Source organism: Hydractinia symbiolongicarpus, chromosome 15, assembly GCF_029227915.1.
Source record: "Hydractinia symbiolongicarpus strain clone_291-10 chromosome 15, HSymV2.1, whole genome shotgun sequence".
NCBI classification, from domain to species: Eukaryota; Metazoa; Cnidaria; class Hydrozoa; order Anthoathecata; family Hydractiniidae; genus Hydractinia; species Hydractinia symbiolongicarpus.
The window spans coordinates 1,947,305-1,972,098 of record NC_079889.1 but is presented as its reverse complement, the minus strand read 5'-3'; the positions used below and the strand labels follow the sequence as shown (position 1 = coordinate 1,972,098).

The 24,794-nt window shown below is 33.5% G+C and overlaps 5 protein-coding genes across 7 annotated transcripts in view; 3 read left to right on the top strand and 2 right to left on the bottom strand.

Moving 5' to 3' along the window:
• The window catches only part of LOC130629008 (ubiquitin thioesterase OTU1-like), a 74,910-nt gene that overhangs the window by 3,860 nt on the left and 46,256 nt on the right, over positions 1-24,794 (top strand). The window lies entirely within an intron of this gene.
• Positions 94-10,085, top strand: LOC130628615 (gamma-aminobutyric acid type B receptor subunit 2-like). Its single transcript, XM_057441596.1, has 16 exons — positions 94-358; positions 2,122-2,363; positions 2,674-2,817; positions 2,900-3,082; positions 3,809-3,919; positions 4,004-4,069; positions 4,527-4,721; positions 6,048-6,171; positions 6,758-6,852; positions 6,943-7,030; positions 7,430-7,549; positions 8,022-8,172; positions 8,674-8,806; positions 9,100-9,210; positions 9,715-9,837; positions 9,984-10,085. The coding sequence occupies exons 2-16, from the start codon at positions 2,151-2,153 to the stop codon at positions 10,083-10,085; spliced, it is 1,959 nt and encodes a 652-aa protein (XP_057297579.1). The 5' UTR covers positions 94-358; positions 2,122-2,150.
• On the top strand, positions 10,098-11,814 carry LOC130629010 (gamma-aminobutyric acid type B receptor subunit 2-like). Its single transcript, XM_057442099.1, has 3 exons — positions 10,098-10,278; positions 10,632-10,789; positions 11,196-11,814. The coding sequence occupies exons 1-3, from the start codon at positions 10,179-10,181 to the stop codon at positions 11,382-11,384; spliced, it is 447 nt and encodes a 148-aa protein (XP_057298082.1). The 5' UTR covers positions 10,098-10,178; the 3' UTR covers positions 11,385-11,814.
• LOC130629003 (uncharacterized) lies at positions 14,817-18,975 on the bottom strand. Of its 3 annotated transcripts, none has more exons than XM_057442087.1 (5): positions 18,818-18,974; positions 17,260-17,724; positions 16,999-17,188; positions 16,470-16,867; positions 14,817-16,051 (listed from the first exon to the last, which is right to left on the bottom strand). In XM_057442087.1, exons 2-5 carry the CDS (start codon positions 17,716-17,718, stop codon positions 15,821-15,823), a joined length of 1,278 nt encoding a protein of 425 aa, XP_057298070.1. In that variant the 5' UTR covers positions 17,719-17,724; positions 18,818-18,974; the 3' UTR covers positions 14,817-15,820. The 3 variants fall into 3 exon arrangements, with proteins under 3 accessions (XP_057298070.1, XP_057298071.1, XP_057298072.1); XM_057442088.1 differs by having other exon boundaries at positions 17,023-17,188; XM_057442089.1 differs by having other exon boundaries at positions 15,929-16,069; positions 18,818-18,975.
• LOC130629006 (cyclic GMP-AMP synthase-like) lies at positions 20,991-23,754 on the bottom strand. Its single transcript, XM_057442093.1, has 5 exons — positions 23,595-23,754; positions 23,022-23,485; positions 22,764-22,929; positions 22,244-22,638; positions 20,991-21,941 (listed from the first exon to the last, which is right to left on the bottom strand). Exons 2-5 carry the CDS (start codon positions 23,478-23,480, stop codon positions 21,711-21,713), a joined length of 1,251 nt encoding a protein of 416 aa, XP_057298076.1. The 5' UTR covers positions 23,481-23,485; positions 23,595-23,754; the 3' UTR covers positions 20,991-21,710.

The window sequence follows — 24,794 nt, the reverse complement described above, 5'->3', positions numbered from 1 at the left end:
ATCATTGTGCATGCGCAGTAGCATCAACACCTACACAGATCTAATCATTTTAATAAAAACTTCTGAATCAAACTAAACTCGCCGACGATGATAGAAAAATCTTCAAATAAAAACTACAAGCAAAATAATGATACAAGCAAAACAACTTTAGGAACCTTTGTCATTATAATTAGAAAGAAATTTGTAATTACCTTAAACGAAGGAATTAATATGGTAATTAACAAATGAATCACAATAAAGGTAATTGCTTGTAGCTAACGACTTTACCATTTAAGATTGTTTTCTCTTCCGACGACTCATTAACACATTCTATCAAACCAGCAACGTTGAATACTTTTTTTTTTATCGGCTGTACAAGGTGAGGAAAATTTTGATAATATATTATTTTTGTGAAAAAGAATATACTCTGAAAGAATATTTAGGAAGAAATTAGACAACCAGTTAAGAATGTTTTAAGAATACACTTGTTTTGAATTTCATTCTTTGTTAACTCGTATAAACTATACAATTGATATGAATTTTTTTGTTCTAAGTTATTATCTAGTTGTCTGTCTGTCAGTTCAATCAAACTGCTTAAACAATCAGACCTTAGAGGTGATTTTTACACCAGTTTGCATTCTCAGATAACTGATCATCTCTCATATTAACTGTACTAAGAATATGCTACGACTATTTCGGGATGATTTTTGCCCAAAAGGTAATAATTGTAGACCTGTGTTTTTGTGTAAGATTATTAAATTTTCACCAGGTATTCGAGACAGGAAACATGGCCAAGGTTGTATTTTCCAAGCCAAATTTTTTTCTTAATGTTATCCGTACTAACATAACTGGAACGTTTACTTACATTTTTACGGTGTTTACATCTAAATTAGGTTCTTTTGACAGGTTAAGGCTGTTTTCCACCTTGCGGACAGGAACAGAAATGCTTCTGAGCATTCATACTTAAAATGTTTACATTATGGGAGTGGAAATATTATTTGTTTTTGTCCGTTGCGTTCCTTTAGTTGTTTTAGCACGAATTAAAATTTGTCGACCATTAAATTATCTATTCCTTTTTCTCACTGCAAAAACAGTTTTTTAAAAAATATATAACATTGCGCAAACTTAGCTAAATGCAAAAACGTTTTCAGTAATAACCTGGAACTTTGAAGATGCCTGAATTCTCTTACATAATATCTCCTGCTACAGACGCGTGAAATAAGAAATCTAATTTTTGAATATTTTCACATAAAAAGCCACGTGAGGTCGAAATTATTATATTTCTTCAACATAAAGAACTTTTATTTAGCTATTCAAATGTTAGGAAATACCGATATTCATAACATCTTTATTTCGCCTAAAGTCAAGGTTGTTTAACAATCAAATATACCGCTGATTTTTTAACATCAATTCTAATATTTATTTCTAAGTTACTTTTACAATATAAAATATTTGATAAAATATTAATATGGAATTAACCAAAAAATGATTTTTTGATGTTTGATCTAACTTGTCGATAAAATACAAAACATATATAAGTTAGTTCCTAGAAGGAAAAGTGTTTTTATAGAACCTAAAAAAGATGGAAGTCTCTCTCTTTTTATGGTTATTTGATCTGGCTGATGTAAACGCGCGGGAAATAAATGTTGTTGTGTTGTTGTTCTGCGCAGCTTTGCACTTGCACAATACTCTGTACATACTAAGTATTTTTACTTTTGCACTGCAAAACCACAACACAATCTAAATAATAACAGCACAGAAAATTGTTTAGTGAAGACAGGCCTTTAAAATGTCCATAAAGGCAGGAGTTTAATCAGTTGCTTAGTGGTTGTAATTTTATACCAAGCAAACACTGCATGCGGTAACTTTACAAACAAATTTATGATGGATTTACTTTGCCAAAGTTTGACCACAATTATGGTAAATTACTCCTGTCAAAAGTGCTGTCGGTGTTGTTGACGGTTTTGTTAACGGTGTTGTTGACGGTGTTGTTGACGGTGTTGTTGTCGGTTTTCCTGGTATTTTTACTATTTTTGCAACTATTCAGGAGTTTTTTGCAGGAACATATTCCATTTCTAGGAGTTATGGTTTTAATATAATTAATGAAACAGCCGTCTCTGTTACTATGTTAATTTTTTTTAGAGCAAACTTGAAATATTCGGTCATCAAAAATGCAAGTTTTCCATCTCACATTCTTGCTTCTACCCATCTTGTCAACAACCAGCGTTCATGCGAAAGAAAAATTGTTACTTGCTGTACAAATCCCAAAGACTGGAACTACAGATCGATTTTGTTTTTACACTGCCATTACTACCTCTGTTGCTCAGATAAACAAAGATGACACGATTCTGAAAAACTATGAAATAGAAACGGTCGTGCGAAAGGTGAATATGTGATATTGATTGGATAATTATTCAAGAAAAATAATAAAAATACTTTACAAAATTCAATTGCAAAGCAAATAAAAATTAAAAATTGTAAAAAAATAGAAGTACACTTAAATGATAATAAAACTTTGGCGACCTAGGGCGACACGGCCTCCCAAGAAATTTTTTATCGGTCATTCATATGGCATCCTCCATCAAAATCAATTCTTATATATTGCTAACCAAAAAAATTAAATTTTTTTAAAAACACAAAAATAGCATACGAAAAGTTGTTAAATTAATCTTATTTTTCTTTTTAATGCTTTAGCCAATTCATCCTGGGAATGCGCTAGTGTATTTCTATCAATTCATTCGAGACAAGACTCGGTTTTTCCATGGGATGATTGGACCTGCATATAGCGTAAAAGTGGAAGCTATTGGCAAAGCGACAACAATACACAACTTACCTACTGTAAGTATTTCGTCACACAGCTCTTCACCGTTGTGGTTATTTTTTCATTAATAGAAGTTTTTATTTTCATTCTTCTCTCCAGGTGAGTTATGCAGCCAACGACGAGTTCGGGCGCCTGGAAGAAGATGAAAAAACGTTCCCCTACGTTCTTCGAACATCCCCCGTTTTACGTTATTTTACAGCTGGGAAGGAGAGGTTGATGCGCCATTTTAAATGGAAGAGAGTCGCTGTGGTTTATGACGAAACATCACTGCTGAGTATAAACGTAAGAAAGAGCGTTCTTTTAGGCGTATTAACGTAACTTAATTTTAAGCTCTAAATATAAGCTTTGGAAATTATTTGTTGTGCAATACTAATCCTGACGCCCACGTTAAAATGGGCGTACACAAGGGCGTGTGTATATTTAGGCTTAGACATAAAATTTTGCTTATACATAAAATTTTGAGGATGTGATGAAAATAAGAGCCAACTAAAATATTTTTTGGACCTTTCCGTTATTGAATATTAATATCAAAAAATTAAATTTTCGGCTACATAATAACAGACACATTATTTATCAACGACATGCTCAATATCCCTACGTAATAGAATATTTTATTCTGTGGCGAAAATTAGTAGCAACAATAAATTGATTTGTCAGAAATTTCGATTCTTTTGTTCTTCAGAATTTCAAGGAAATTAATTTTCGCGCATGTTCATAGCAAAGTTTAATGTTTTGTAAAAAAATTTCGCGACTTATTCACGTCAACTTCGTCCCAACTGAATATCGATAATCGTCCCGTAAGACTAACATAGGCTAAAAAAAGCCTGAGAATGTAAAAATTTCGAACAATGAAATAGGGTAGTTACAAGATTTAACCACAAAGTTTGGGCGAATAAGACGCTTTATTCTAAATGCAAGCTCTAGATAGACGAGTTTGTTGGAAATGCTATTTTTCCCAGTTTTGCGAATTTCACTACCTAACATATTTTAAAAAATTCTCTTTTATAGACAGTAGAAGACCTAACGCGGATATTATCGCGTGCAAATGTCACAGTAGTAAAGCAACTAAGTTTTGACGCAGACCCCAAATCCATACTGAAAATGTTTGATGAACTGCAGGTACACAACACTATTTTTTTAAATTATAAATTAGAAATATAAAATCAGATAAATACAAAGCAATGACAATTATGTTCTTTTTAGGATGTCGACGCACGAATCATTATTGCTTTTGTTGGACAATTTAGAATACGAAGGGTGTTCTGCGAGGTAAGAAGGTTTATTCACTCATAGTGAATGATTACTTATATTATCAGGGTAGGGAAAGCATTGTTTTTCCCACTGTATTTTCTGTACACCTCACTTTGCCCCAACTCATGCATAGTTGTCAGCCTATTGAACTACATTCAGGAGAGAAAATTTAGTATAATTTTGATTTGGCAAGACGTTTAAAGTTAATCTTAGTTTTGTTAAAAATCGAGTCGTGTTTAGTAAAGAAAAGTGCTGGGATATGTATCGTGTTTTAATAATCTTTAGATTCTTTTGATGAGAGCATGGGTTAAAAAATTTCCATTGTTTCAACTTTTTATCGATTTTTAAATTAACCACTTCTGTTTTAGAGTAAGCACAAACTTACAATTTTTTTTCCAAGAACAATGACCCATTACCAGACCATTCTTAACTAAGATTTTTGCACGCATTTAAGATCAATATTTTTTTAATCTAGGCCTACAAGAGAGGAATGTACGGATCAAAATATCAATGGGTGTTAGGATACGGTGTTCCTCGCAGATCTTTCGAAGAAACGGACTATCATGAATATAATTGTACTAAAGAAGAGGCTTTGGCTGCTGCTCATAATTATATTTCCTTTGATCGTTCATATTTATGGTCGAAGAATGAAGTTACAACATCTGGCTTGGTAGGATTCTTTTTGAATGCAGTCTGTGTTTTACTTTCTTTGGTTTATAAAGTATAAAGCAGATGCATAAATCCTATTAACCTTTGGAATCCAATTGTATGAAAAGATCCTTTTTTGGGGCCAGAATATAATTATAATTATATATAATTATATAATTACGAAAATTTAAGTTGCAATTGGTGGCTAAGGAAATGTCTGAAATGGTTTATAATTGGTATCCTTAAAAGTTAGGGCAAATTTCTGTGGGCGATATTCCGTGGGCGGTATTCTGTGGCGGTTCTCTCCCGATCTTTGACTAGATAAACGTGATCAGTCGTCTAAAAGTTAATTTTATCCAGTTTATAGTTCCGTGTTCGATGGCCCTCACTACTGCTTTTTTATGTTATGTGACTTTGTTCCCGCTTAATCAGGGCTTCAAAAATACCTTTATAAATACACACGCTTTTTATAACCGAACAACATGAAATTGAAATCCTACTGGTACATAAGCTAGTCTTATACAACAAAATTAAACGAAACTGAAATCCTACTGGTACATAAGCTAATCCTACACAACAAAACTGAACGAAACTGAAATCCTACTGGCACATAATCTAGTCCTATACAACAAAACTAAACGAAACCGAAATCCTACTGGTACATAAGCTAGTCCTATACAACAAAATTAAACGAAACTGAAATCCTACTGGTACATAAGCTAATCCTACACAACAAAACTGAACGAAACTGAAATCCTACTGGCACATAACCTAGTCCTATACAACAAAACTAAACGAAACCGAAATCCTACTGGTACATAAGCTAGTCTTATACAACAAAATTAAACGAAACTGAAATCCTACTGGTACATAAGCTAATCCTACACAACAAAACTAAACGAAACTGAAATCCTACTGGCACATAAGCTAGTCCTATACAACAAAACTAAACGAAACCGAAATCCTACTGGTACATAAGCTAGTCCTATACAACAAAACTGAACGAAACTGAAATCTTACTAGTACATAAGCTAGTCCTATGCAACAAAACTGAACGAAACCGAAATCCTACTGGTACATAAGCTAGTCCTATACAACAAAACTGTACGAAACTGAAATCCTACTAGCACATAAGCTAGTCTTATACAACAAAATTAAACGAAACTGAAATCCTACTGGTACATAAGCTAATCCTACACAACAAAACTGAACGAAACTGAAATCCTACTGGTACATAAGCTAGTCCTATGCAACAAAACTGAACGAAACTGAAATCCTACTGGTACATAAGCTAGTCCTATGCAAAGGTTTTTTCTTAATTTAAATGAACTTTCTTTCATTCTTATAGACACCAATCGCGGGCTATTTGCAAATGAACATGTTGACACCAGGGTGCAGTAAATTTGGAACGTTAGCATTCGATGCAGTGTATTTAATGGCTGTTGGTTTGAACAAGACATTGCCATATGAAGGTAAGTAAAATAAGCAAACCTTTCAATTGGGTTTTCTGGTGTTAAAGTAAAGTACAGTATTATATTGTTTATCCAAGCGATTTTTTCCCACTTCAACACCAGCAAACCAAAGTGAAATTTCGCTCCCATTACATGGGTAAGAAACGTCTTTGGGGATTCCTTTTTAACGGCTGGCTATTCCTTACCTTTCACTGTAACTTTCCTGCCACACAAACCGGTTAGTGGTCAATATGGACTGACAACACTACTTTGACAGACAGTGCTCCGGATTGAGAGACTCAAACCTGAAACCTTATCATTACAAGGCACTACACTTCCTCCGCTTTCCATGCCGGGCAATTTTTTTCGTAATTTAATCTAGAACAAATGGTAGTAATTATCTATCGTTAGCACATGTTCTTTGACCGTCTAATTATGGATCACGTATTTACATAGACGATGAGCGGTCATCACTTTCGCTTAATGACATTACTGCTATAAAATCACACGTTGGAACAGCAATCCCACAATTACTCGTTATCACAATTTTCTCTCCAATCTGTGATCGAGTCTAAGTCTTTTCATGATGATAATTTTGTTGTCGTAGGTTTAAATGCGACAGGAGTTGTGCCACAGTACACACGTGAACGAGCAGAAAAATTAGTAAAAGCAATGTTAAACGCAAACATAACTGGCCTATCAGTAAGTTGTATCAGAGTTTCTCCTTCTTACACAGATGTATATGAATTATCACGGAGTTTTGTTTAGTGAGTGTAACCAATGCCATTTTAGGGACCTATTAGATTTGATAAAAAGACAGAAGAACGACTTTCTGATATTGTTGTCACGCAATTCAAAGTGTTCGCCAAAAACACCAGGTGTAAGTGACATTTTCGCAACTATTTCCGCCATTATTGATTTTGTGTATGTGAATGCTAAACCTAATAGTTTCCCCAATCAAGTATATTGGAATTTGTTCCCAGCCTAAAAATTGTTTATCTCTTTAATAATAGCCGTATTCTGTCTGTTCAAAAGGGTCACCGCGTCACGTAACGGAAACACGAAATGTGATATATAAAAGACGAGCGACCCGTATACGTATGTCCGTCTGTCTGGCTGTCATACAAAATGGTAGCTTAGCTGTGCATAACTGCCTCCCTCTAACTATAAAATAGAATTCGTAGATATAACACTAACCCGCCACCCCTTGACCACAACTCACTTATATAAAGTGATTACTTTAGTTTGTTTCTTTATTAAGATTTTCAATATACTTTAGACACAAATGTGGAGGTTGCAATTTATAGCATGCTCAATGATAACATAACATTCAACAAACATCACTATCTCTCTATAGAAAACGTTACTTTTCATATAGACGGAACTCATTTATTTCAAGGTGAGTCATTTTTTAACCTGCAGTTTGTTTTTACGTTGTGCGTCGAAGATATCGTGAAGTTTAGTAACTTTTGAAGTGCTTTATTCTTGGTTATAAATGGAATTCGTTTTTGAGTGATAAAAAGAACCTTACCTGCTAAAAATGGCGTCCATCTGGAGACTTAATTCTAGATAGACTGTAGATGACATCTATCTACAAGTAGCAACATTTAAAGTTGTGTTACAGAGACTTTTGTTAGGAACGGCAGTATTAAGGAGGCGTTTGTTAAGACTTCCTATTAATTGACTGAATTTTTCGCTAAGTGCAAGAAGCATCTATCGTCCACGCTCTGTGCGTATGTTCTCTACTAAATTTTACACACCAACAAACATATTTACGCTAAAATTCGTATCACTAAGGTATGCAATATAGCTTCAGCATACTATAACACGATCCTACTGTATAACATCAGCCATCACATCCCTTTTCATAGATAACCTGGTCCCTAGAGATGGCGTTAAGACGGTCATGATTACGGAGACTTATGGTATATTGTTAACTTCAGTTTTGTGGTCGCTTGCCATCATTGGAATTTTGATGTCAATGTTTTTCCTTTATGTCAACATACGATATCGTCATGAAAAGTAAGTTCTTCATCGTATCATTGTTATACAGTATTATTTCAGTGCATCAATTTCCCAGATATAAATCAATGAATCTAAAAACATTGCTCATCTTTGAATTGCCATGTATATAATCCGTTTTCAGATTAGGATTATTATTTTCCTGATATAACTTGCATTCCATCTACGCTTCGTCATTGCATAGAGATGGCAAAATGAATCCATGTCGAATTGAAGACTTAGGATTGTCAAAAGTTTAGATCCTCATACCACCCCGTTCTGTTTTTGTTGACAAACGTATTTTTAAGCATCAATAATGTTTATTTTGATTGAGTATGTTTCACTATTGTCGGGATTTTGTAAATTGTACAGGAGAATGTATGTATATGCGTCACAAATACCTTTACCTCAACAATTGTCAGAGTACAATCTTGTTGTTATGGAAGTTTCATAGGATAATATATATGCGTGTGAGTAGTGTGAGAGCTAAATCAAACGAAATAAACAAATATATATGTTTAGACTGATCAAGATGTCATCCCCCAACATCAACAATGGAATCATCACTGGATGCATTGTCTGTTATACTTCTGTTATTGTGTATGGTCTCGATTCACAATTCATTAGCTTGAATAAAGTTAAATATGCTTGCAATGTAAGTTGTATTGCAATTTCAAAGTCAACTATAAGATTTGTGACTTCTCATTAACCATCATCACAAAAAACATTTTCCGTCGCCGTCTTATTATCTTTGACGTATCAAATTTTACAAATTTAAGAAAATCCAATAAGCATCCTTTCGTAATTTTTTCCGAAGTTAAGGAAATTCGCAAAAATGAACGAAAAAAAAAGAATTTTCTTCAATCCGCGAAAATTGATGCACATTTGGATCTTTTTTTAAACGATACACCTTCAAAATCTCCTATCAACAACTTTACAATCTTGCAGGCCGTTATTCTGTTGCTTTCCATTGGCTTCACGCTATCGTTTGGCTGTTTGTTCAGTAAGACGTGGAGAATCTATAAAATCTTCACAGCTGTCAAATCAATGCATCGAGTGGTAAGTTGGCATTTAAAAAACATTTTAGAATGACTATTATACAAAGGACATAAATCTAGTTGTCATTTGCATTTGTGATAAAAAGGCAAAAATCCATAAAAAAGCAACAATGTTAAATCTCTATATCTCTGTAATAACAAGTGTTGCCATGCCCTGCATATAATATAAAACGTTTGAATTTTTCCTCCAAAAACATTTTTCAAAAGAAAGTTTTTTAAATCAAAAAAACCAAAAGAAACATAAAATTGCAATGCCCTGATAAGTATTTCAAATCTAAGCTACACATACACAAATAATTTGAGTCAATTTTTTAATTTACCATTGTCGACTCAACAGTTGCAATGATTATTTCAAATTGAAGATACATATATTTATTCATTTTTTTCGTAATCTATAATCTCAATGCATACTGTCTTCTTATATTATTGTGCATATTGTGAATTGTGCTACACATTAATACTAACACACCCAGCATATAACTTTTATGAAAACATTGCTGTTTAGAGAATCCAAGACCATCATTTGTATGGAACTATCCTTGTTCTTTTGCTTGTCGATGTTTCTCTCTTCATCGTATGGATCACAGTTTCACCTTTTAAACTGGTTTACGAACATCGATCAACAGAGGTAAATTTATTCATTTATTTTTTCCATTAGAACCTAATTTTAAAATTCTGTATTTGTCCACTTTTTCTAATTATCTTATCTAAACATACGCAACTAAAGATTTGAGTTTCCAAATGCATTTTATATTGCTCATCTCTTTCGTCAAGTCTTGCAGTCTTGAAATGGAAGCAGGCAATTTATGTAGATTCTTTAGAGTATATTTAGCTAGATTCTTTTACGACAGCTTAAACAGAAGCTTTCAAATATGATATATATTTTTATTGTAGTTGGTTGGAGATGTCAGTCAAGAATATATTTTTTACAAATGTAACTGCGAGTATCAACTTCATTTCACCATTGTGATGTTCGGTTACAAAGGACTATTGTTACTGTTTGGATTATTTTTGGCTTGGGAAACGAGACATGTGAAAGTCGCAGTTCTGAACGACTCTAAAATGATAGGTGCGCTAATGGAACCTTTTATTATTTATTCTTTCAGATTATAATTCTTTTAAATGTCGTATCCGCTTCAATGCTTTATTAACTATTTTAAATGTAACAAATGCTCTTCTTTTTCTTTAAATTGTCTGTCAAAACATGACTGGTTAACACCATAAATAAAAAAATATGGCAGGTGACCAACCTAGTGTATTTTTACTGACTAATGGTAGTAGTTTCCAAAAACTGTCCCTTAAGTTAATTATAACATCATTTATATCTATCGTTGTATTTTGATACAACAACTACTACAGATTATGTGCATCACCTGTCACAAAGTTTTCAAGAATGTAACCTATTCACATTGCATTATACAGGTATGTCCATCTACAATGTGTCTGTTGTTGCAACAATTGGAGCTATTGGTGCCATTGGTCTTTACCAGACAAGTCATTTTGAAACTGGTTTCATTTTGGTGACGATAGCCATATGCCTGTCAACAACTGTCACCTTGATGTTAATCTTCTTGCCTAAGGTGTGTATTGTTTAGCTTTCAGATGGAATTACAAGCTAGAGACATGACAGTAACATAACACTAAAGCATCATCGTACCTTAGAAATTAACTCATGAGTTCAATTTAGATAGATCGAGCAAATTTTCAAAATGTTTATAAGTAATACCATAACATTACCTCTGTAATAACAGCCGTTGTCTCTCGGCGAAAAACCGGGACATGCTAAAACATGCATGGCTACCAATAACAACAAATGCGATATATTTTTATCGACTTTGCTGGGACGGGTGAATTCCCGTAGATGTTTGACTGGCTAATGACTAATCTAAAATATCTTCTTTGACTTTGAAATAAGAGTTTTACCTAAAATCAAACATTTTGAGGGGTTTGGAGGAAAGTGAAATAATATTTGAACTGCTTTTTTAGATTCGCATTTTATACAGTGGTTCAACTCACGCGCGAAAGCGAGCTACTTCTTCTATTGTGCTGCACTCGACAAAACTTGACATGCGACGCACAAATTCGAATACCAGTGTGTCTCATATTAATGAAGATTCGTTTTTTGGTCATTCGAAATCATCAAGTATATATAATCCAAGTCGACCAAGCATATAATAACGACTAAAACGTCCTTCCACCTCCAGTATTGATGTTGATGGTGGATTAGGTGACGATGGTAACGGTATAATTCCACGTTAAATTGTTGATAAAAGGTATAATATCAGAAGACCATATCAAAAGATAGTCCACATGCTTGAAAAGACGATTTTTATACTAAGATTTAGATTTTAGACACTTGGATGGCCTTAAAGCAATATACGTATTTGTTTAAAAGAACATACGGCTGAGGCTATAGGCACTTTTATAACAGCTAACCTCGGAATTTTGAAAATAATGTCAAATGACTGATAAGGATCCCCCCGCCAAAAAAAAACAAAATGTATGCAGTTACATCATACGTTTTTTTTAATGATCCTTTGACTAAATTTTCCATATCAATAAATGTACATATTTTAATGTTTTTGTATTCTGAGAATTGAATAAAAATTTGTAGACACAGAATTCTATACTGGCGCCGTAATAAGTAATGTATTTCGAACTTGACCTCTCTATAAATCGAACAGCCACGTCGAATCAGAAACCGTTCCAGTTATAGACAGGTTCGGGTAATAGAGAGTTGGTAGTTTTTCCAAGTTTTTGTATAGATTTTGTATAAATGGCCAATTGAGCGTGATTTTTCTCCCTTATATGAAATGGGGACGAAAATTTTCTTTGTACAGGATAGAATCTCGACCTTGTAGGCTAAAAACGGACTGAAAAAATAAAAAGTACAAAATATTTTATCTCAACGATTTATTCTTGGGAAGAAAAGAAATCCAAAAATAGAGTTAGCTTTCTTGTACTGCTAGGTACACCGAATCGGGCATCAACATCTTTTGGAGCAGTTCTTTTCTTCAACTCCTTTAACAGCTTGTATTTTATTTTGCAAGACTTGTTTTCTGCTTTACGTTTTGTTCGAAAGACATTTGAATCATTTAAGACCCCTCACACATGTAGATATGAAACATTCGAATCAGTTAAGACTCTATTTACGTATAAAGTTCTAGATACATGTTGCGACGTCCAAGGTATAGAGAGGAAATACCCAAAGAGACCAAAACAAACGTTCGAGTTAAGGAGAGATTCGAGTTACAGGGGCTCGAGTAATAGAGAGTTTTTTATGAGAGTTTATTAGGAAATTCACACCGTGCCAGCGAAATCGTTCGAGTTAAGGAGAGATTCGAGTTATAGGGGTTCGAGTTATAGAGAGTCCACTGTATTTACACATAGTCACCCAACAAACTTGTTTTAAGGGAATGTGATTAATGCAGAAGGGCAACCTATTTTTATCACATAAATACCATGCAGTCGAAATTCAATCTCTTTCAACCCTATTCATGCTAAGAAGGTATTTTAATTCTTTTGGATGAAGATAGATAATTTCACTGGGCACCACGCCTACAAAAACCTAAAAAACGAACGTAAATAAATGTTTGAAGATAGGGGTTTAAAGGCTTGAACTATTTGTAACGTGCCGTACGGACCTCAAATAAAGAACTTTGATGAAGAAAATTGCTAATATTGATAGAAATTCTAATAATATGGCATAGTCCTTTTGAAAAGGGACGTGGTATGCCACCTGCTTAAAATTTTATTTTTGAAAAAAAAACTAAACTAAGGGAAGTTTCAAGGTCGTTGGGTTGACCTTTTTGTTGTTAACGAAAGTATGCCAGGTAAGGCATCTTTACCTTCCCGATCCATGCCATGAATAGGGTTAATCCTATCTATTCTTATCTTTTTTGCTGTCGAATAACCGGGAGCCACCTCACATAACTTTTGAATTGCTTAAGCCAGGTTGTTGCAACTGACCAAAAATAAAGTCTAGCATAAAAAACAATTGTTAATGATAAAAACGTCATCATAATTCTGAAAAACACGTTTTTTGCCGCTGGTCATTAAGAGTCGATGGTTTGCTAAATGGCTTCTGTCATCCTTGATATTATATTATTTATTTCGACATAATACCGAAAGTGAGTAAAAACCACGCTCTCATTTTCTCAACACGTTTACCGTAGCAACTTTCAAAAATGAATTTAAAGTTTTTAAATTTCTTCCCACCGTCAGAATTGTAAATCAAATTGGTTTTAATTTTGTCAAAAGTGTTCCCTTCTGTGCGACCTTGCAGTTTGGTATAAGATCTGTTTTATCTTTCCTTCCAGCACGTTCGTTCGATTTATTAGCTGCATTATCACGGGCTTCACGTTCAGGGTTCCCACTCATTTTGCAAACAACTCTTTCAGGATATGAAGGAGAACTAATCAATAGCCCGTGGAAACACCCACGGGTTCGCCCGTCCTTGTTATACCGCATATTGCGTGCGTCTCGCTACTTGCGCAGCTAAGCTACCATTTTGCGTGACAGACAGACGGACAGACGTATACAAGTATTATAATATAGAAGCTGGGAAACCCGGCATCGAGCCACCGGGTTAAGCCACAAGTAACTGTTGTTGAACGCCTTGAGGAGCGCTTAATAAGAACCGCACACTGTGCAACCCTGTGAGGTGGAGCACTTAAATACGGTTATGCAGTATGTTGTTAATCAAGTGAAGCGCATACACCATTGTAGTGTTGCGACTGTAACATATTTTTAAAAAAAATAACTTTCCCGCAACAAAGGCTGAAATAAAAACACAGTTTACTACCGTTGTGACTCCGTCATAGCAAAAACAATCGGTCAATATTATTTTATTTTGCGGAATAAGTTTTTGTAAAAGTTAAAAAATTTATCGTGACACCGGACTGAACGCTTAGTACAGTTAAATGGTGTTACACAGGTGTATAGGGATAATACCCTTTTGAAAAAAACTTTCTTACAGACTCTATTTAAATAAAAACACAAGAAACAGTCCTTCACTTCTTGCACAGGGCTAAGCAAGCGGTTAGTCGAGGTAAACATTGTTAGACATTCATACAGGTGTGATTCCCAAGAAAGTTTAAATTAATTGTCACAGTGGGCTGACCCGCATAAGCGTAACAGCCTTTTCAAAAAAACAGACTATTGTTAACACTGAGCTGACCGCTTAGTACAGTTAAACAGACTTGAACAGTACCCTTCTCAAAAAAAACTTTATCAACTTCGGTTAAAATGACAACACAGGAAACAGCCTGTGGTTACCCCTCCAGCTAAAGCAATTGCTCAGCTATTTTATTTGCAAAAAAAGTTTTAAGGAAAATAATTAAAGATGTAGCTACTTAGCGAAACTGCATTTGGCATAAGATTTATTGCTGAGAATATTGCGATATTGATAGCCAAACTGAATTTTTATACTCTCACTTTTTAGGTAAATATATGAGCTAGCTAATCCTCGACATAAAAATAAATGTTGGGTTGGAGAAAAACCTCCTATACCAAACAAAATTAGTAAAAAGTAAGGCTATTAGCTAACAGAATATTCGTTCCTAGCCAAAAATCCTAAAACTGGTGCGTGTAAAATCTGTACGTAGCTAAAAAAACGTGACAATATATTTATCTTAACACTTTAGAACATACAAAAAACCAATGTTACGAAAATAAAAAGCTTATAAAAGACAAAAAGGTGAAACAGATTTACAAACAGCACTGACCAGCATTACTTTAAAAACTGAAATAGCCATCATGTTTCGGTCCTCATGTTTCTTCGTTTGTCCAGGCCGCGAAAGTCTTGGATTGGTTTTACAAAGAGAATCAAGCGTTTGATTAGTGTGTTGTGTGCGAGCGGTCAAAACAAAGTCAGTAAAACTATCAGTAAAATGTCCCATTTGTTTTCTGTAGCTCCTGATTGAAAAAGGCGATTGAGGTCACGGGGGTAATTATTATTAAAAATGGCGTATTAAAATAATGCATTCATTTTAATCACTTAATTTGTTTTTTAAATTAGAGGTTTATTAATTAAATTAAAGGAAATAAATTAATTTCTGTAATTTATTTTGATAAATCATAAGATTTCCAATTAAACAACCCCCTAGTTTCTAAAAATTCGCGGAAAGATCAAAGGAATATCGGTAACCCTTTTGAATAGACAAAATACGGCTATTATTATAGAGATTTCCCGACATTTTTCGTAAAATAGCGAAATCGTGCCATGGATTGCAAAAATATTTCGTGCTTAAAATTTTTTCAAAAAACCTATAAAGAGAGGATAAAATTCATTGAAAAAGAAAAAACAAATAAGTTTATAAACATGGCAAGAATTAAAGGCTTTTATAACGAAAGCTGTTAATGGCAAGAACATTTGCTGACAAAAAATATGATACCAATAGTGTTCTTGGTTTTAGAAATACTTTTTTATGTACGAAGTTATTCAAGTTCTTTTGAAAAAATCTGATTTCCACTAGACGAATTATTTTTAGGAATTGAGGCTTTTCAATTCTAAAAAATAATTCGTCTAGTGGAAACCAGCGCCCATTATAAGTCAAAAAGTATAAACATTAATTCAGTGAAATTCCATTCAGTCCAAATAACTAAAAGCTTTATCCCATTGCCATTAGTTCTTGTCTTCTTGCTTCGGCGTGATTTGCCACTTGGTTTAGCACTTGTTGGTCTTTGTCTTGCAGGAGATTTTCATAATCTTTAAAATAATTGTAAAGAACACCGCTTCTTAATCTTTCGGACAAATCTTCCAGCATGTCCAAGTACCGACTCGCAATCTTGGATTGAGACCAATCCAATTGTTTTTCCTCGTTCATCCAAAATAATTGATGCTATAATGTATAAAAAAGCTACAAATAAATTCCTATTTTGTGCAATCTTGCATTTGTTTCATTTACAGCAATTGAGCAGCTAATGTGCAGTTTCTGATAAGCTAATGCACTGTTCCTATAACATGTATGATTCTGCTCAAAGTTTGTTGCAACATAGATTTCAAATGGAATAAATACAGACAATACTATATGCAGATTTTACATAGGAATATCCATGCACTGCCTTTATATTGTAGCACTATGGGTGGTTACGACAAAATAAAAGTATATTATGCGGTTCATCACAAAAAACTGGACAATATTCGAATTTTATTAAGCCAATCAACTACTGTGTGTTAATGCTACCTCGATATATTTCGTTTGTGTCTAAAAATGTTAACAAGTGAAGAGAGATCAGAAAATAATGGTTGAGTCTTACTTTAAATATCATTGTTGACATTCCAGGTAAATTGTTTCCAGATCTTCCAATCCATGTTTGAAAATCTGCTTTTAACAGTTTGTGACATTTTCTTCTGCATCCCCTGTCATTGGCATCAATCCCTTTCATAAGAACTCGACCTGCTCTTGAAACAGAAATATACCAAAACTTTAATGTCTTTGGTATAAGGTGCAAGCCAGCATCGTAGATAGATTTAATTAACCGCTCTGACAGGATATCTTTCGTTTGCCATCTAGGCCAGTCAAAATTATCAAGTGTAATTTGTTGAGTAGCAATTGATGCACACAGATCAACACTAATGTTTGGTAAACCTTCTTTCTTGATTGTGACAGTTAAAGCTGGTCCCTTTGCTTCAATACGAACATCTACAACAGTACCTATAAGAAACAACAGCATACAATATATATAACTGTATGGTTACGTGCTTTTACAAGCTGTAGTCGGTTAAGGAAAAGAAAAAACACTTTTTGGGTTATTATAAACACAAAAAAAGTGATTTTATACATACGCCAGGGTGCGTCATTTTTCGTACCCTCTAACCTTTCTTTAGCGCACAAAAGATCTTTATACAGCTCTTCTTGAATTGACCGTGGCACAATAGGGTATTCATTTGCTGTCCTTATTTCGACGAAACCTTGCGGAACTCCATCCCAGCTTTTTGTCTTGTATACATACATTTTCACATTTAAATTTAAAGTCTAAATTGAAAAAATAATAATATAATAACCAATAATAATTTTAGTATTAATTTTAATTCAGATAAAAGTACCTTTTGTCTTTGGTGGAAGTGATAATGCACTCTGCTACCCTCACGGTTCAAATGCAATTCTTCCAACGAGTATCTCAAAGGAACATCAAAATCAAACTCGTCTGCATGGAGCACTTTTGTGTCAGTAGAATAGCTACCCGACTTTATAAATTGTTTCAGAAAGATACCACGACCAAAGCAATCACCAAGTGCATTAAAGAATTTTTGCACTTCCAAACGAGCAATTTTTCGAGAGGACGGTTGAACAGATATGTCTTCAACGCGCTTTTTTAAAAAATCATTAAGATTCTTAGTGTCATGCTTAATTTGTTGGTGACGTAAACACGATGATTTGCTGGGAAATCCCTTTAGACACATGCCACACCTGTCGGGAGTTATGATCTCGTGATCATCTTCTTCATGATAAAGCAAGTCTAGCAGAGATGGGAAGATTTTCTTGCAGAGCCTGCACTTTTCCATGATATTCTAGTTATAAAAAATAGCAAGAGTATAAAAATAAAGAAGAACTTTATTAATTGCCTCCCGTTTTAAGAAACCTGAAGGAATCGAAAAATTCTGTTTATAATAATGACGAGATAGTAACTACGATTTGTTTTATTTACGCATAGTGATGTAATAAAAATAAAACCTTATATATATTTAAAACAGGATCAGTAAAATTAAAACGTATTAAAACACTGTGAAGGTTGAACTTGTTTCTTCTCAAACAATCCACACAATCAAATGATCATCTATCAAATAATTTCAACAATTCAACGAATGTTCCAACTTAAACTGAACAAGACGTATGATATAATATACGCAAACAACTTCGCGAATAAAGTTTACAAAAAGCTGTCTATCAAATTGGGATTTTTGTTACGAAGTTAGACACGACATATTTTACTATTCAGATACGCAATAATATTTGTTACACACTTATTTTTCAAAATTGATTTGTGAGACCTTCCTGAACGGAAAATTCCTCGAACTTTTAATTTTCGATGGGTCCGTCTTGGGTGAACCGACCGACAGGAAGAAGAAAGACCACAAACCCACAAACCCATAAATTTGCGAAATTCATTAATTCAGTTAATTCTGCCTACATTCACTTTTAAAAAGTTTGGTGGAAACACCTTTATTTACTAGTTAGTTAAACAAGTGTTTTGAACACTTGTCTTATCTTTTTAAAAAAGAAAAAAGAAAAAAAAAGTAAAAATAGTTACCAAGATGAGATTCGAACACACGACGACTCCCGTGTCGGTGCTTAGAGAGGCAAAAATTTCCATTCTTGTAGGACACATTTGCGTTTTAATACAAGCTCACGAGCTTGTAACAACTGACATTGTTTGCTGTAAATTTGATGAAAAGAGAGGAAGACATTCTGCTCAATGAAACGAGAATATAAATCTACTCACATCCCCATCTATATTGATATGGATTCGTTCGGGGTATATAACGTTATGTACATTTTGTTATGGTTAACTACTGAGGATTTTGTTAAAAGTTATTTTCAGTAAAACGAGGTTTAACTTAATCTAAAAATTCTCCAAAAACTACATGTAATAAAAAAACTTACTTGAACTTATTAGCCGAAAGCTTCAAGACTTTGTCTTCACTCCAGCACATTCATATCAAACGTATTTTTTCAGGTCCTTTTATACCATTTTCAGCGTCCATGTTGTTTTACCCTTTTTTCAGAATCAGTTAGAGGGAAATATGGAAATACAAATTTGTTTTACCAAAGGTGTGATAAACTTTTCTCTTTGTGGAAGGGCGTGTGGGTAATTCCCTTTTACAGGAAGTAGCGCTTAGCATTGTTTTAAAAAATTGTTTTATCGTTTTACCTTGTTTCTGCCTTCATTGTTATTATTTTTTTTTTCTTGCGTTTTGTGATCAACTCATTTTTCCCTTTTCTTTAAGAGTACTGGATTGCAAACACATGAAGACATATTAATATAATTAATAAACCACCAACTTTAAAATATTAATTAGCATACATTTAACAATAGCAACGGAAAAGTTTGCAAATTAAATAAGTTATTCGAGAGAAGAATCTTTTTGTGTTTAACATAAAAGAATATAAAAATTTAAATTTTATTTGATACCAAGTGTAAACAATTCTCTCTAAAATAAGTAAAAAATTTGTTTTCCTTGTTAGTTTAGGCTAGTGCCCCAATGAAATTAAACTCTAGTTGTATTCACATTATTCGCGTGAAACTTAAGTAATATTATTACAAAAAATGTCTCGGAGATTATTGTTGCTTTTGTAATCTGCTTTTTCTCAATTTCAACCTTTTTATTTCTAATTTCAGTCTGGCTCTTGCTTATAAGTCGATTTGTTATTTAAGATATGCTTATAAACCTGTTTCTTATATAAGATCTTGGAGAAGATGTGCTTATCAACCTGTTTCTTATATCAAAGCAGACAGTCTAAAGTGAACACTACCTTAAAGTGGATACTTTTTGCGGGTCCCGCACAGCTATTTCCACCATAGTTTACCCCTAAAAAGCGGACCATGTCTAGCTCCTCTGTTGACGTATTTTCCTTTTAATATATGAGCCTGTCTATTTTAAAAACATGGACTTGATTTTGTGCTGTATAAGTTTGCAATCATTTCTTTTAGTCTTTCAAGATTTTTATATTCTGCTAGCACTACCTAAATCGTCTAAAAATGTCTTTGTTCAGAATTTTTTTATTTTTAGACCATTTTATCTGGTCAATTTTTTTGCCTAACTAGGGAAGGTAAAGGGTAATATGGGTGGGCATATTGGATTTCCGGGTTTAGAAACGTTAGCATTCTTGCAATGAGAAAACCTAAATACTGTTGGAGCTTAGATCTTAAACTGTTAAAATTTTAGAAGCGAAGTATAAGGGAGTTGTCTGGTATTTCATGAATGTTACAGGTCTTTGACCGGGATTTGTGCTCTTGAAGGGTGTTTTTTACGCCTGGAAGGGTTTATCAACAAATCATTGTTTATTCATGTTTACGTGTGTTCAATTCATGTTTACAATTGTCTTTGTAAATTGTGTTTCCTCTCCTAGCATTCTAGGGGAATTCCCTTTGAAGTGAACCAGGCACCAGCTGGTTTACCAACCTTGTTCGCAGGACGCTCTGCATTTTTAAAAAACAATAAATTAGGAGATGATGTGTTAATATTTTTGAAAGAAGTGAAGAGCTAACTAAAATTTTTGTTGATGACCAATTTTGTTTCCAGTGCTTTTTGTTTACTTCCTAGTATGTGGCTACCGCACCATCATGCGCATCAGGAAGTCTAAAAGGTAGCGCTGAAGGCAAGGTTGTAGTAATGTCTGAGAGGGAGGTTAACTTTAGCTAAAATGTTCACAATGACTTGCATAATTAGTCTCCTTTATGGTATGTGCGTTTATGGAGAATGTCTGATTTAGAAAGCTTTCCCTATGTAATATGAAAATATTTGATAAAAGGATTGGTGTGAATTAGAAAATATTTTAACAACAATTTTTACTAGATTTTTTTTAAAAAAATCATTGAAGAAAGTTTAATTTACTGTAATTCGCACAAAGTAACTTGTTGTACTGTTGTGCTGTTAAACTTTCTCAATGTGTTTGAAAAATGTAAAGCTTTTTTGTATATATCGTTACTAAATATCACGTATTATCATATCACTGATGATAAGATAAAGTAGGTTGGAAGAAAAAGATTCAAACAAAATTGGTTTCTAGATAACTAGAGACCCGTCTGTGGATGAGACAAATAAATAATCATTAGTCGATTTCGTTATTTTCTTCTTTTATCTTCCCTTACTGATATTCTAATAAAACTACAATTATAAAATATGTACACACGTGAAATAAGACAAATAAAAAGTATATTCTTGCTTTCTATTGCAAATTATAACGTCTCCAGGAAGAACAACTGTTTTTTTTTTGTTCTAAGGTCCTCGCGATTTAACTCAAAAAAAAATTTTCATTTTATAATTCCAAATGGGCATATAAACAAACGAAATTTGTATTAGCAGAGAATTCGTTTAAAAAAATGTTATGTATCTTTGAAATATAAATACATCAATCAGCTGAAATGATACTCCGCAAGTTCTTCAAAATGTTACTAAACTGTTCTTCTTTCTCTCTGTCTTCTTCCTTTTGAATTTTAAAGAAACATTTCAGTACTTCTTCGTATTCAGAAAGTCTCTTTTTAGCATGTAAAGTTTCAGACCTCTAAAGCTGAAGATAAAAATTGCACCATTAACATGTAAATTAAAAGTCATATTCATTTATGTCACTGGATAACACTTAAAACACTTCATATGTTTTCCTCATGTGTCACTTTTACAATACACTGTAAGTTTCGTAATGAAGAAAATATAAAGATGAAACTTTTTTATCTTCAAACTTGAACTTTGTTATTATTTCCTTCGTTTTCTTGATTTGCAAAAATTGGATTATTTTATCTCAAATGTTACATTCATCGTCATTCAGCTTGACGAAATTATCCCTTTGCCTCAAGTTCTTGTCTTCTCGCTTCTGCGTGATTGGCAACTTGGTTTAAAATCTGCTGATCCTTATCTTCGAGAATGTTTTGATAATCAAAAAAATAATTATAAAGAACTCCACTCCTTAATCGTACCGCTAAGTCATCGAGCATGTCAAGATATCTGTCGGCCAAATTTTCTTGGCTCCAATCCAATTGCTTTTCTTCGTTTAACCAGAAGAGCTGGTGCTAAATTGAAATTTGAAACATTGGCTAGAAATTTCTTACAATTTCCAAGATTCCCAAATAAGCATTGTATCTAAATTATCTATTTCCAATACATGCATAACGAAGGTTAACAGAGCATCGGAAATCCAGTATTAAAACTAAATTAACAGAACTAAAAACAACAAAACATAGTTCACATAGAACATGTATCTCAAAATAAATAAAAAAATAAACATCATTTCTTTATTTGTATCTTAACCAAATAAAGTTCTCAAAAAATACACAGGACTGATAAACACTTACAACAATGCATCAATTCTTACCTTAAATATCATAGTTGAAATCCCTGGTAAATTATTTCCAGATCTACCTAACCAAGTCTGAAAATCTGCTTTTAATAACTTATGACATTTTTTCCTGCATCCTTTATCGTTGTCAATTCCATTCATAAGAGCTTGGCCAGCTCGCGATTCCGAAACATACCAAAATTTCAAATGTTTTGGTATAAGATGCAAGCCAGCATCAAAGATAGAATTAATTAAACGTTTTGACAAAATCTTTCTCGTTTGTGGTCTGGGCCAATTATAATCAGCAAGTGTGATTTGGTTTGTTGCAATGGATGCACACAGATCAACACTAATGTTTGGCAAACCTTCTTTCTTGATTGTTAATGTCAACGCTGGACCCTTTGCTTCACAGCGTATATCCATTGCACAATCTAAAAACATAAAAAATGACAATACAATCATCTTACAAAGGTTGTATGCGTATGTTTGCAAATCTTCGCTTTACAGTAATGTAGCTGCAAATTGATATTCCCAATGATAAATTCGTTTATTTTACCTTTTAACATTTCTTTAGCCTTCAAAAGAACATTGTATAACTCTTGTTGAATCAACCTTGATACAACAGGGTCGCGATAAGCAGTTCTTATTTCGACATAACCCTGAGGAACGGTGAACCAGCCTCTTGTTCTATATACATACATCGGCACATTTAAATTCAAAGTCTGAAACAAAAAAAGAGAAGAAATATGTAATAATAATACAAAAGCAAAAAAACAAATAAAAAAATAACAAAAAAATTAGAACATTTTTTTACCCTCTGTTTCTGATGAAAGTGATAATACACTTTGTCACCTTCACGATTTAAGTGCAACTCCTCCAAAGAGAACCTCAAAGGAACATCAAAGTCAAATTCGTCCGCATGTAGTACCTTTGTGTCGGTTGAATAACTACCCGATTTTCTAAACTGTTTTAAGAAGATACCACAACCAAAGGTTTCACGGAGTGCATCTAAGACTTTCTGTATTTCGACACGAGCTACCTTACGTGAAGATGGCTCAACAGATATGTTTTCATAACGTTCCTTTAAAAAACTTTCAAGATTGCTTGTTTGGTGATTTATTTGCCGATGGCGCAAGTAGGCTGACCGGGTGGGACACTTTTTGCCACACACCTCACAAGTTCGAGATATGATTTTTTCATGATCATCCTCTTCGTGATAGAGTAAATCAAGAACAGTTGGGAAGATCTTTTCGCAATATACACACTTCTTCATTATAGCTACAAATGAAAGAATAAAGAAGAATGAAGAACAAATGTAGATAAAAAGAACTATGTAACTACCAACCCTACTCAGCTTAAAAAATTTCCTAGCAATAAAACTTCTTACCGGAGATTATGAGCTGAAAGCTTCAAGACTTTGTCTTCACTCCAGAATATCCATACTTTTTCTCGCATTTCTTTTATATCAGTCATGGTCATGTACTTTTACCCTATTCTTGTGTTTAGTTAGAGGGAAATATGAAATTCCAATCTGATTTCAGAACGTGAAATTCAAGTTCTTCTCTTTGGTATAGATTTGTCATATCCAACTGGGAATTTCCCTTTTATGGGAAGCAAGTTCCGACTTCGCTTTAAGTAATCGTTCTGTTGTTTTACCCTCTTTTCTGCTGATGGTGCACTTTACAATCATGCCATTTTTCCCTATTCATAAAAAGTATATATAAAATATAATTAATATATATTGCACAGCAATTACAAAACGCATAGAAAGTTAAATAAATAATTCGTCATTATTTAAAGTTGAAATGGTTGTTTTAATATGATTTTGGATTCATCTGTCCCTTGTTTTGTTTTGTTTTGGTTTTTATAAAGGTTAAAATACGATTTTTTTCACTAACTGATAAAAAGTTTTACATCTATCTATAAGGACAGATAATACTGTTGTACTATAAAATAGTAGAAGAAAAAATAGTGCGAGTACACAGAAGACTATCCAGTTTCATCATTTGATACCTAAGTTGATATTAAAAGGCGTCAGTTAAAAGCTAGCATAAAAGAAAGTATATTCCCAAACAGTTTTTTTTAAAAAAGAATTTTCTCATTCTCACACCATTACACCAATCCTACAATGGAAAGTTTGGCCGCCTTCAACCACGTGCCCAGGCCCTCTGTTTGCTTTTTTGATATCAAGGACGGGGCGCAAAAGAAAGCCCTGGTCCCCGCAGGTCGGATTTGCAATATGATTGGTAGCCTCATTTTCACTAATTATTTTAAAATTAGTAAACATTACGCGGGTGAGACGAGTCGCCTGTATCGAGTCTCCGATATAAAAAAAGCAAAAAGAGGTCCTGGGGACAAAGTTGGGTCGCCTTGCGTATTTAAGCTCACGTAAATCAAGGTCTGTTGTCATATATTAATCTTTGCACGAATTGCTGGTAAGTATGTTTAAGCCATGGCTAACATTTGACCAGGAATAATTCTTGATCCCCTTCTTTTCGTTAGGGGTTGTTTAACAATTACGTCACGCCCTTGGGTAGCTTGGTTTACAGGTTTTTATGATTCTCCATGATAATAAAAGTCCATCCTT